The sequence below is a fragment of the Pelodiscus sinensis genome, chromosome 4, assembly GCF_049634645.1.
Source record: "Pelodiscus sinensis isolate JC-2024 chromosome 4, ASM4963464v1, whole genome shotgun sequence".
Taxonomy (NCBI): Eukaryota; Metazoa; Chordata; order Testudines; family Trionychidae; genus Pelodiscus; species Pelodiscus sinensis.
Window position 1 is genome coordinate 31,254,858 of NC_134714.1, and position 12,123 is coordinate 31,266,980.

Genomic DNA, 12,123 nt, shown 5'->3' on the forward strand with positions numbered 1-12,123 from the left:
CCACAACAGCTGAAACTGAAACTGAAGTCACCTGAAATCAGAATCAAAATTAAAATTCAAACAGTCGAGCAAACTCACTCCACCAACAGCTAGTACTCTCACTGTCACCTGGTAGCTTGTTCAGCAGCGGGATCTCTTGTTCTCCCTCTTAAACTCCCCTGTCTGTAGCCCCCTGTCTGCCTCGCTCCCCTGGTTGCTCTGCCTCTGGCTTTTAAAGCCTGCTTGCCCAGGTCAGGCCTGCCCCCTTATGCCCAAATAAATGTATTAGTCTTTAAGGTGCCACACGACTCCTCCCTTTTCCATTTTTTAATGTAACACTACAGTATGGGTACTTTTACCACATCTGTGTTAATCTCCAGTGTCATCAGGCCAGACTACTCCCCATTGCCAAAATATATGCTGCTATGTTCATTTTCTTGCAAAGAGGTTTACTTTAACAGAAGCCAGTTAATAAACAGAAAAAACATTTTAACTCAGTCCTTCCTTTCAGGCTGCTGTCTGGCAGGTTCTCAGTTCTGAACAGCCTCTGGGCTAACACTCTCTGAGCACAAACCCCACTTTGTTTTAGAGGATCTACCACAGACGTTAGCCGTATTCCAGTGCTGCTCTCCCTCCCTAGGCATAGCCTGTCTCAATCAATCCCTTCTCTTCCTGCCCACTACTAATCTTTTAGGTAGAGAAGTCACTCAGTCCTCTTCAACTGGCTGCATTGCACACACATGCTTTATCTAAGGGAACGGGGCCTAGTCTATCCACAGTGACCTGGTGATGCTCAGTAAGAACCGAAGAAAATTAACCTTTTGGGAGAGTGTTAGAAAATCAGTGTCGGTACTTACAGACTTGGTCCTGCATACACTTATACACGGGGCTCGCCAAGCGGCAGCGTGCTCCTCTTGCCAGCCATGCGGTTCAGCACGCTGCGCATGCACATGCACTAATTGCGCTGCACGGCTGTGCCAGCTTGTAATCTACTTGCCACGTGTGAGTAGATTACACTAATTGTTGAGCCCTGCTTATGCACATGAAGTAGCTTCAGGCTTATGAAGAGTTTCCTTGACTTCAGTGAGTGACCTCACATATATAAAATTACTCACATGTGTAAATGTTTGCAGGATCAAGCCATTAACAAGATAATTATCAGAAGCCCTGGAATTGATCTCTTTCATACCTGCCAATGTAAATGAATAGAGTTGCCCAGATGTATTTGACAGGAGAATTTGACCCTATAGTTGCAATTCAATTCCAGATTCGAAAATTTTAAACACATGGTAGTATGGTTGATGGTGTACAAAATAATAACAAGCATAGTACCTAGGAAAGGATTTCACATCCTAAATTATGTGTACAAAACAGTTCAGACACATCCAGTGAGATTTTCTAAAGCACTCAGAGATAAATACAGATCCTATGTGAAACTTAATGAGAGTTGTGAGGAGTCCTGTGGCACCTTTTAGACTAGCTGAAGTGTTGGAGCATAAGCTTTCGTGGGCAAAGACCCACTTCGTCAGATTAATGAGAGTTGTGCTCCTAAATTCCTTAGGTACTTTTGAAAATCCCATCATAGTGCAAAATATTTCCAAAGGATGGCCAAGTTTCAAAATGATGCAGAGTTCTTCTTCCTCTTTTCACATAGACACACATACTTGCTTTGATGGATTAATGTTAGGAAGCTTTGTGGCAGAATTCTGTTTCAAAGAAATGAATGAAGAATGATCATTTGGAGAATAACAAGCAACATGATATTCTAAGTATGTAAGGTGGTATGGAAAAAGGTGCAAAGGCCAGAGTGAATGAAGAATTCAAAAGCTGCATTGCTGAGGGTAACAAGTGGTGAGAAATAAGAGCTGAGATAAAGGCCAGCATTGAGTTGTGCAGAGCACTGAGAATGAGAGGGAGAAGCTAGATTGTAAGAGGAAGTCTGATTGAAAGACGATGGGTGGGATGTGATTGAGCGGTGAGATGGGAAGATTATTTTAACAGCATTAAAATTTGCACTAATCTGTGTGAGGATACATTACAGGTCAACTAATCTGTTTAATCAAACTAAGAAGTGGCTACTAACGTTCAGAAAGAGGCCATACAGAGGTGGAAGAAGGAAAAAAACTTCTTTCCTGTTCCCTCTATACATAGACTCAAATCTTTTCCCTTTAAGTAGAGAATTAGGTTAACACCTCTGAGTTCAAACTTAATTGTTCCTTGCTTGAGTTTTTCTATACTAAGGAGCACATGCTTCCAAGTAATTATTATCTTCATTTCTGTGCTTAATTTCACAGCCTATCCAGTCTTTCACATGCCACTAATGAAGCTTGTAGTTGGAAATCCATCCCTATTTAAAGTGAAGACAAAAGATTATTGGGATGACACTGATAGTTACACGATGGAATTCTCTGTCACTAACAATTTTTACAAAAAAGTAAGAGCAGACCAGTAGTGAGTAACAAACTGGCTCCTACCTTTTATTTTTTATTTAGCAGAGCTTTGATAAAGGGGGCAAAGCAGATGATTATTTTGTGAGAGAATTCATACTTATTTAGTGACTGGGTCATGTAGAATATCTTTATTAAAGGACTTTGCTATGCAACCATTTTCCCCATCTGATCAGCATTTTGTGAATATCTATTACCTGTTGACTCTATTAAGGTTGCCAATTTTCTGACTGAACAAAACCAGGAACCCTTTTCCTACTCCTTCTCTGAGGTCCCACTTCATCCCCTTCCCTCTAGGGCTCACTTTCCCTGACCCTCACTCAATTTCTCATTTTCACCAAACTAAAGAGGGTCCCATTTCAACCAAATGTTCAATTGAAAACCGGACACCTAGCCACCCTAAAAAGTTACTCTAGTTTCACCTATGAAATGAGTACAACTCATGTGTGCAAGTTTATGTACATGTGTGTGTGTGTGTGTACATGTAAATACACATACATATATAATAATCCTGAGCTATACTCAGATATATATTTCAAGAGCAGTATCCCTTTTCTCTTGTTTCTGTTTTCCTTTGCATCTCTACTCTCAGTGTTATTTATTGTTCATTTATATTATTCATTATCATTGCAGTTTATTTTCTAACTTCCTCAGAACAGAGACCTTGTTATCCTAGTTGTCTGTATGTGGGTCTATATAAGCATATTGCCTATGAAGTGTAATAAGTTAATGGAGATCAAATGTAGGCTCTGAGATGGATTAGTATTATGTTACTGTTCCATGCCAGAGCACTAAATCTTAAATTCATGATGGGAAAGTCACCCACCAGATTTCACCTTGAAAGTTACTTTTATTTTTTCCTTTTCGTATGTTTGGTGTTGGGGTAAAGGCAATATTTGTCAGGTAATACAGAACAGATCAGGAGAAAAATGACCATTTGGAAAATTTTTCTTTTTATTCTTTCTGTTCATGTTGACACACAGACCTTTCTGCTGTGGGCTTTTTCACAATCATGACAAATGCACATAAAATAATATTAGTATAAGCAGGGCTCAACAAATTATGCAAAACCCTACTTGCCAGACAAAAAAGGGACTCGCCACCTCCACCCTGGCTTGTTTGGGTGTGCCACTGTGGCACCCAAGTTATTTATAAACATATTATAAACCTCTACCTTTTCCCTCTGCTGCCATGTTTCCTCCCCTTGCTCCATCAGCTCCCCTGGAGCCTGCTGCCCCCCAATCCCTCACCGTCCTCTGCTGTCCTGACTCCTGCCCTTCTCACTGCCCTCAGCCTTCCTGAGACCTGTCCCCCTCCACCAGCCCTTCTCTCCCCACTGTGCCCACTCCTCCAGTAGCCCCACTCTTATCGTGTGAGCTACCCCTCCTTATTCCCTCTCCTAACACCTCCCTCTATGCACCTGCCCTGCCTCTCTCCTCTGGTCCTTCCCCTGCAGGTGTCTGCCCTTCTGTTTCACCCCCAGAATCCCCTGGCACTTACACTTTCCTGGTGCCTCCCTCTTCCCTCACTGCCCCTGCCCCCGCCCCCTTTTCCCTCTTTTTCCCTGATGCCCACCCCGTCACCACCCTCTGCCCCCATTCCCCTCATGCCTCTGTGCCCTCACACATGCCTTGCTCCATCCCCACCTTCCTCATGCCCACCCTTTCTTTCAAGCCTTCTCCCAGCACCTCCCCCTCCTCCCTCTAGCCCCCAATGCCCTTCCCCTCTCCTCTCCCAGCATCACCCTGTCCCCCCTCTCACTGACACCTCCCCTCCTGCCCTTTTCCTCATTGTCTTTACTTGGCCCCCTGGGATTTGTCTCTCCTACACCCCTGTCCCTTGGTGCCTTCCCCTTTCTTCTCCTGACCTGCCCCCCTCCCCTCCCATCAGCACAAGCCCCTTGCCCTATTTTCCCCCTTCCATTCCCCTCCCCTACCTGGCTTCTGCCTTCCAGTTTGTGGGGCTGCCGGAGCCTTTTTGAATCTGGCGGTCACCAGCCATGACTACATCAATGACATCTTCATGATATGGACCCACGGGAAAGAAACCCTTGAAGAATTCCACAGGAATTTCAACAACTTCTGCCTCACCATCAAACTCAGTCTGGATCAGTCCACACGAGAAATCCACTTCCTTGATACTACACTACTATTAAATGATGGACAAATTTCCACCACCCTATCCCGGAAACCTACCAACCACTACACTTACCTTCATGCTTCTAGCTTCCATCCCAGACACATTTCCCAATCTATTGTATACAGCCAAGCCCAATGATACAACTGTATTTTCTCCATTCCCACAGACAGAGACAAACAACTACAGGATCTATATAGAGCATTCTTAAAACTAAAATACCTTCCTGGAGAAGTGAAAAAACAGATCAACAGAGCCAAAACAGTACCCAGACATGAACTACTTCAAGACAGGCCCGGAAGAGAAAACAACAGAATTCCACTTGTTATCAACTACAGTCCACAGCTTAAACCCCTCCAACGCATTATCAACAATCTACAACTTATCCTGGAAAATGACCCCTCACTCTGAGAGGCCTTGGGGGAAAAGCCAATTCTCGCTTACAGACAACTCGCTAGCCTCAAACAAATTCTTTCCAGTAACCACGCAACACACCTCCATCATAATCATCCAGGAACTCACCCCTGCAATCAGCCCTGGTGCCAACTCTGCCCACATGTCTATACAAGCGATTTCATCACTGGACCCAATGACATCAGCCACCAAATCAGAGGATATTTTAACTGACATTCACTAATGTGATCTATGTCAGCAATGCCTCACTGCAATGTATATTGGCCAAACTGGACAGTCTCTACGGGAAAGAATTAATGGAAACAAATCAGATATCTGAAAAGGTAATAACCTGTTGGACAACACTTTAATCTTCCTGGACTCTCATTAATGGATCGCCAAGTCGCCGTTTTGTTTCAGACCAATTCCACATGCCAAATACATAGAGAAGGATTGAAACTTAACTTCATTCACAAGTTCAATTCTTATGCTAATGGTCTGAACCAGGATATAGGGTGGCTCGCACACTATCTTCAACTTTTTAATGACTTAACCAACCAAAAAAACTAATGGAGATGGCAATGGTTCTTGACAGCCTCTTGTAACTATTTGAACTATCTATTCACTGTCTCTTTTTTTTCTTCCTCCCCTCCTCTTCTTCCTTCTTCTTCCTTCTTCTTCCCTCTCCCCTCCCTCCTTCCCTTATTTATTCTTGGATCTGGTCTTATTATACTCTGGTAATCTGAAGAAGTGGGTTTTGCCCACGAGAGCTCACGATACCATCTACACGTTTTGTTAGTCTTTAAGGTGCTAGTAGACTGTTGTTTTTTAAGTTTTTCCTGTTACAGGCTAACTTGGCTACTCCTCTGAAGCACATTAATTCTGTTAATCATAACATCCTCTCTTTTATCATGTCATAATTCTTAACTCACCCTCTCATCCAAAATGTCCTAGTTAAAAAAAATGGCCTTTACAGAATGAACAGAAAATTAACAAGCATGGACTGTGATAGATAAAGTGAGAGAGTGAATTCCTGAGTCAAGGATGCTTCACACACACCCCTTCCCGTCTAAAACAAGTGGCTCTAGTATCCCATCACAACCACAGTCCTATTACATGTGGAAAGAGGGAGATGTTGTGATATTTAAGCACATAAAAATACAGGCAGTCCCCGGGTTACGTACAAGATAGGGACTGTAGGTTTGTTCTTAAGTTGAATCTGTATGTAAGTCGGAACTGGCGTCAGCCGCTGCTGAAACTGACCACCAGTTCTGACTTACATACAGAATCAACTTAAGAACCCCAAGCATCCCCAAGTCAGCTGCTGCTGAAACTGATCAGCAGCTGATTCCAGGAAGCCCGGGGCAGAGCAATTCTGCCTCGGGCTTCCTGTAGTCAGCGCTGGTCAGTTTCAGTAGCGGCTAAATCAGGACGCCTGGGGAGAGCAGCTGGGGTGCTGCTGGGTTGCTCCAGTAGCGCCGCTCCTCGGCGCTACTGAACCAACCCAGCAGCACCCCATCTGCTCTGCCCCAGGCGTCCTGATTCAGCCGCTGCTGAAATTGACCAGCAGCGGCTGAATCAGGACCAGAGCAGCTGGGGTGCTGCTGGGTTGGTCCAGTAGCGCCCAGAGCTGCGCTGCGGGACCAACCGGCAGCGCCCCAGCTGCTCTGCCACAGGCGTCCTGAGAAAAGCCTAGTCTGCTGGGGGGGGGCGTACTAGCTGCGCCCCCTCCGCCACCCCAGCAGACCAGGAAGACGTGGGCGGCGGACCAAGACGCACCGCGGTCCCGCCGCCTGGGTCCTCCGCGGCTTTGCTCCCAGTCTCCCTGGTCTGCTGGAGACCAGCAGACCAGGGAGACAGGGAGCAAAGCCTCTGAGGACGCCGGCAGCGGGACAGCCGCGGGGCGTCTGGGCTGTCCCGCTGCCGGCTTCCCCCGCGGCTTTGCAAAGCCTCGGGGAAGCCGGCAGTGGGGCAGCCCAGGCGCGCCTGAGCTGCCTCGCTGCCCGAGCCCCTCCGCGGCTTTGCAAAGCCTCGGGGAAGCTGGCAGTGGGGCAGCCCAGGTGCGCCTGAGCTGCCTCGCTGCCCGAGCCCCTCCGCGGCTTTGCAAAGCCTCGGGGAAGCCAGCAGCGGAGCAGCCCAGGCATGCCTGTGCTGTCCCGCTGCCCGAGCCCCTCCGCGGCTTTGCTCCGCGTCTTTCTGGTCTGCAGACCAGGGGAACGCGGAGAAAGCCCCGTAGTACACGGGTGGCAGGACCGCGAGGTCCCACAGTCCGTGTACTCCGGGGCAGCCCCGTTCGTAACTGCGGATCCGACCTAAGTCGGATCCACGTAAGTCGGGGACTGCCTGTATTGCAGTTATGAACTAAACTGTGAGAGAGTCTCAGAGGGGTAGCCGTGTTAGTTTGTTACTGAAAACACTTAAAAAAACTTTCATCTGAAGAAGTGGGTTGTGCTCATGAAAGCTCATGATACAATCTACATTTTTGGTTACTCTCTAAGGTGCTGCAGGATAATTCATTGTTTTTAAACTGTGAGAATTGAGTACAAGTTCATAAACTGTCACAGTATGCTATATAACTATATTGATTGGAAAGGTACAAAAGAGATATGGACTGTTCTGACAAAAAGGCCTAGTGATCTAGGAACTTAAATATAATCAAGGTAACCAAGAGAAGTGTGAGATTGGAAATCAATGAATCAAAAGTGATGTGTCAGAAATTAGTCCTGTTGGACAAAACAATGAAGGGATGGGCTATTTCACCCATCATCCTTTTAGGTTCTTCTCTCTCTCTCTCTCTCACACGCACACACACACACACACACACACACACACACACACACACACACACACACACAAAGGGTATGTCTACACTATAGCATTAATTAGAGTTAACTTAATTCAAAATAGTTAATTTGAATTAAGATAATTCGAAATAACACATCTATACACAAAAACTATTTCAAAATAGCATTTTGCTATTTTGAAATAGCACGTCCACTCTGAGTAGACCCTGAACTGAAGTTAAGGCTGGCCAGAACCAGTGCCAGCAGGGCATCAGGTTAGGACTTAGTGTGTGGGGCTGCTGCCTGAGGCTAACTGAGCTCCGTGCTGAAAGGGACCCTACCCCTACCCCGGACAGACAGTTCTCAGGGTTCCCCACTTGCTTGTCTACCTCGATGAGGGACAGCAAAGCATCCCTGTTTTGGAGTGCCCTGAGTGCCCTCATTCGGGACACCCTGGGCATGCCGGTGCGTCTCATGGGGTTGTTGCCATCAGCCCAGCTGCACTTGCTGAAGGCTGCCATCCGCAGGCTCCATTGGGTGGCTGTCAGGATCCAGGAAGCCCTGCGGGAGAGCGTCCACCCCAAGGAGCCCTCAGAGCTCAGTGCTCCCCATCGGGGGCTCATGCCCCATTCTTCCCTCACATCCTTCCACTTATCCCTCCCTAACCACCCTTTCTGATGTCAAAGAAAAGCCATGTATGTTCAAAAATAGAAACTGGGTTTATTGAACAAAACTGGGGTGGGGGTGATGAACCTCTGGGGAGACTGGGAAAAGTAGGTGGGAGAGGGGAAAAGAGAGGGTGAGAGAGGGGAGGGGAAAACCTGGGAGGAGGGAGCTGGAAGGGGAAGCAAGGATAAGAAGGGGGAGGGAAGCTCAGGGCCCAGGGTTGGGGGTTTTGCCGGACCAACTTGGTTTTCATGCAAACCTGCTCCTGGGTTCACATGTAGCCTCTGGTGGCCAGGCTGGCAGCTATCCTGCCATAAATGGCTGCGTTCCTCCATCTAGTGCAGAGATTATGGACGTTGGGGGCATCCCCCCCAAACCTGAATAAGGTCCATGATCTCCACCCTGAACCAGGAAGGCGCCCACCTTCTCCAGCCCCTGTCAGGCTCCTGAGAGCTGGCAGACTGCTCCTGGGGAGCGGTGGAGAGCTGGCTGCCAGTGGCTTGCTGGCTCATGTTTTGAGGCCACTGGGTCAGGGGCCCCGGTGGCCACTGCTGGCTCTGGGCTGGCAGGCTTAGAGCTGGCACAGGCACTGTGGCCAGGGTCTGCCCCTTTAATGGCCCCGGGGCTGGAGGAGAGGAGAGTAAGTTTTCCTGATTGTGCCCAGAGTGGTCACCAGGACTCCCTGGGAAGGGCTGGCAGCCCTCTATTTCAAATTAAGTGTCTACACAGCACATAATTCAAAATAGCTATTTCTAATTTGGCATTACTCATCGTAGAATGAGGTTTACCAAACTCGAATTAAGTGCTCTGCTATTTCGAATTAAATTTGAAATAGCGGTTTGCATGTATAGACACTATTAAAGTTAATTTGAAATAACAACTGTTATTTTGAAATAACTTTGTAGTGTAGACATACCCAAAAACTGGGAGAAGGGGGATTCAGTTGGATGGACATGAACACAATAATTACTGACTAAAATGTGAAGAAGTGAGCTTTCACCATCATGGGTGCTATCTCTACCATTTTCTGGACTACTGGAATGCAGCATGACACCATTGCGATTTTGTCAATCTGATCCTGAGAGATGTTCTGACCAGAGAGAGGTACCCAGATGACAACCACTTCCACCATCTTTGGCTAAATCCTATTTTTTTTAAAATCTCTCTCCTTTTTAGTCTGTTTAATAAGAATTTGGTTTGCCAGTTGGGATGATATATTTTTGCAACATTGCTATAAGCTGTGACCAGATATGCAGATAAAAGCAATATCCTAAATTGATGGAACAAGTATGCCAGGTCTCCGAGTCACTTTAGCAGAGTAGTTGCAAATAAGATTCAACATCTTTGCTACTATTTTCTCTTCCTCTTGTGTGTTTTTGTGGTTTTGTCTCCTAGGCTCCTGGCACCCCTGGCAGGCTAGATCCCCCATGGCTCCTGCACAAACCCCCCAGCAGTCCGCCCCCGCCATCTCCACCTCCTACCACCTGGCTTCCTCCTCCCCCTCCGCAGCTCGTGGACCCCCCTAGCAGACCATATCCCTGCCTCTGCATGTCACCTGTGCCCCACACCCCCATAGGTCCAGCACAGCTCCTACCCCCTCCTCTCAGATAACCAGAATTTTTAAATTACCGGCACGCCCTAATCCCCATGCGTGCCAGATAACACAGGTTTTACTGTAAATATTTTACATTTCAAATGCTTTAACTTTTTTCCCTTCTGTTTCTGTATCTTTAATAAAAGGTTAGAAAGGATTTGGAATGTTTTTGGCCTGGTACTAAGCAGGCTGATCTGATAGCTCTCTTAACCAAATCCCAAACTTTGTTTAATTTTGAACAGTGAGTGGTTCATGTTAACAACTTTGACTTGTGACCCTATATATTCCATCTAATGTAATACATAAGTCTCCAGATAAATGGTAGCAAGTCATATAGGTTAAAGATATCCCCTGGTACCCAACCCAGCAAACCAGTCAGAGCAAATTATGAAGCACTCTGTGTATGACAGCATAGACCAGGCATGTCAAACTGGTATCTGGAGGGCCGCATGCAGTCCCATAAAATTTTTTTGCGGCCCGCCAGTACATTTTGAGAAAGACTGAAGTGCGGCCCACTGGCCGCTCGGCTCACATGGCGGAGTGCAGGGTATGTTGGTTGGACACTCTGCGCAGGGCGCCACAAAGACCACTCAAAGTCGGCTGGCTGGGCAGCTCTGTGCATAGCCCCCAGCTGGGCAGCTCTGTGCACGGACCCCAGCATGTGCTCATGTAAGGGGACTGTTACCCCTTACTAAAACTCTGTGGGAGTTTTTGGTTTGCCAGCTCGCAGTATCTGAAGGGGAAGAGTTCATGAGACTGACTGACCCCAGAGACAATGGAAAGCAGCCAACACTCCAGCTCAGCCTGATTGACAGGTTGGACAGGCCAGTGAGGAAGGGGAGAGGCCAGGCCCCGTCCTCCCTGTGAGCTGGGATTGTTCTGGCTCTCTCTCTGAACAAACAAGCTGTGTGCAGAAGAGGTCCTGCAAAGACAGAGAGCTGAAAGAGCAGTACAAGCTGTATGAAGAAGTCCTGAAGCGACAGAACCAGACACAGACAGGCCAGGAGTACAAGCTGTGTGGAGAGACTGTCTTGCGACAGCAGAGCCAGGCATACACAGCACAGGGAGTGCAGACCCTGTGTTGAGCAGCAGACTGGCAGTGCTCAGAGAGCCAAAAGGAACAGAGAAGCAACACAAGGAGCTGGAACTGGCCAAGCAGCACAGCCTGCAGCTGGATGTGGTGAGCACCTGGGACCAGCAAAGTGTGGGGAAAGGCTCTGGACTGGGAGAGGGGTCTAGCCACTTCGAGCTTGAGACTGTGTGGTCACTACCAGAGCTAGCGTGTCCTGCCTGTAGCCCCCCTGCAGCATATCCAGGGTCTCTAAGAAAGAGACTGTGGACTGTCCTTACACTCTGCAAACTGCTGTTTTGATGTCCCTGTGCTACAGAGCAGGGCTGTGTGTTCTCATTTAACCATTCTCATTTTTCCTTATTCTTTTCTCTTTAATCAGTTGTTGTTTAATAAATTGTATTTGCTTTGAACCTTATGAAGTGATCACTGGGCCAAGAAGGCCTGCAGTGTAAAGAGAGCACCTCGGAGTGGGGACACCCTAACTCCTGCCCCTAGTGACTACAAGGTCAGGGATTAAGCCCCAGGAAACCTGGGCCCAGCCTTGTTGGGGTTTCAAGGGCTCTGCTACTCAGGAGAGTGGAAGGGGAGCCCTCAGGATCAGGGAGCCGTGGGGTAAAGGAAGTGGGAGCGGGGACTCAGATCCTTTCGCTGGTTCATTTCACCGGGGTGTATAGAAGCCAGGAAAGTTCCCCACAATAGCGGGATCACTCCCCCGCTTACACTCACAGCTGGCCAGCCACTCTGTGCATGGCCCCCCCAGCATATGGTCACAGCCGGCCAGCCACTCTGTGCATGCCCCTTCCCCTCCCGCATGTGCTCACAGGGTCTAAGGAAGTGTGGCAGCAGCAGCAACGCGACAACGGCGGTTCTAGAACCCAGGCTTTAGGTTGGGGCAGGAGGGCTGAGGGGTGCCTGCCTCTGGGGGAGGCATTAGGTAGTGGGGGCCTGGAAATCCTTGGCTCTGGGGGAAGGGAGAGGCATTAGGTTGGGGGGAGCTGGAAGTCCTTGGCTCTGGGGAGGGGCTGGAAGGCCTCTGGAATCCTCTTGGGAGGC

General features: G+C 47.9%; 1 protein-coding gene across 3 annotated transcripts in view; it reads left to right on the forward strand.

The window, feature by feature from the left end:
• The window catches only part of CATSPERB (catsper channel auxiliary subunit beta), a 131,062-nt gene that overhangs the window by 87,301 nt on the left and 31,638 nt on the right, over positions 1-12,123 (forward strand). For all 3 annotated transcript variants that reach the window (XM_075926708.1, XM_075926707.1, XM_075926706.1), the window contains exon 20: positions 2,274-2,413. In XM_075926708.1, coding sequence (XP_075782823.1) covers positions 2,274-2,413 — 140 coding nt within the window. The remainder of the gene's footprint in view (positions 1-2,273; positions 2,414-12,123) is intronic.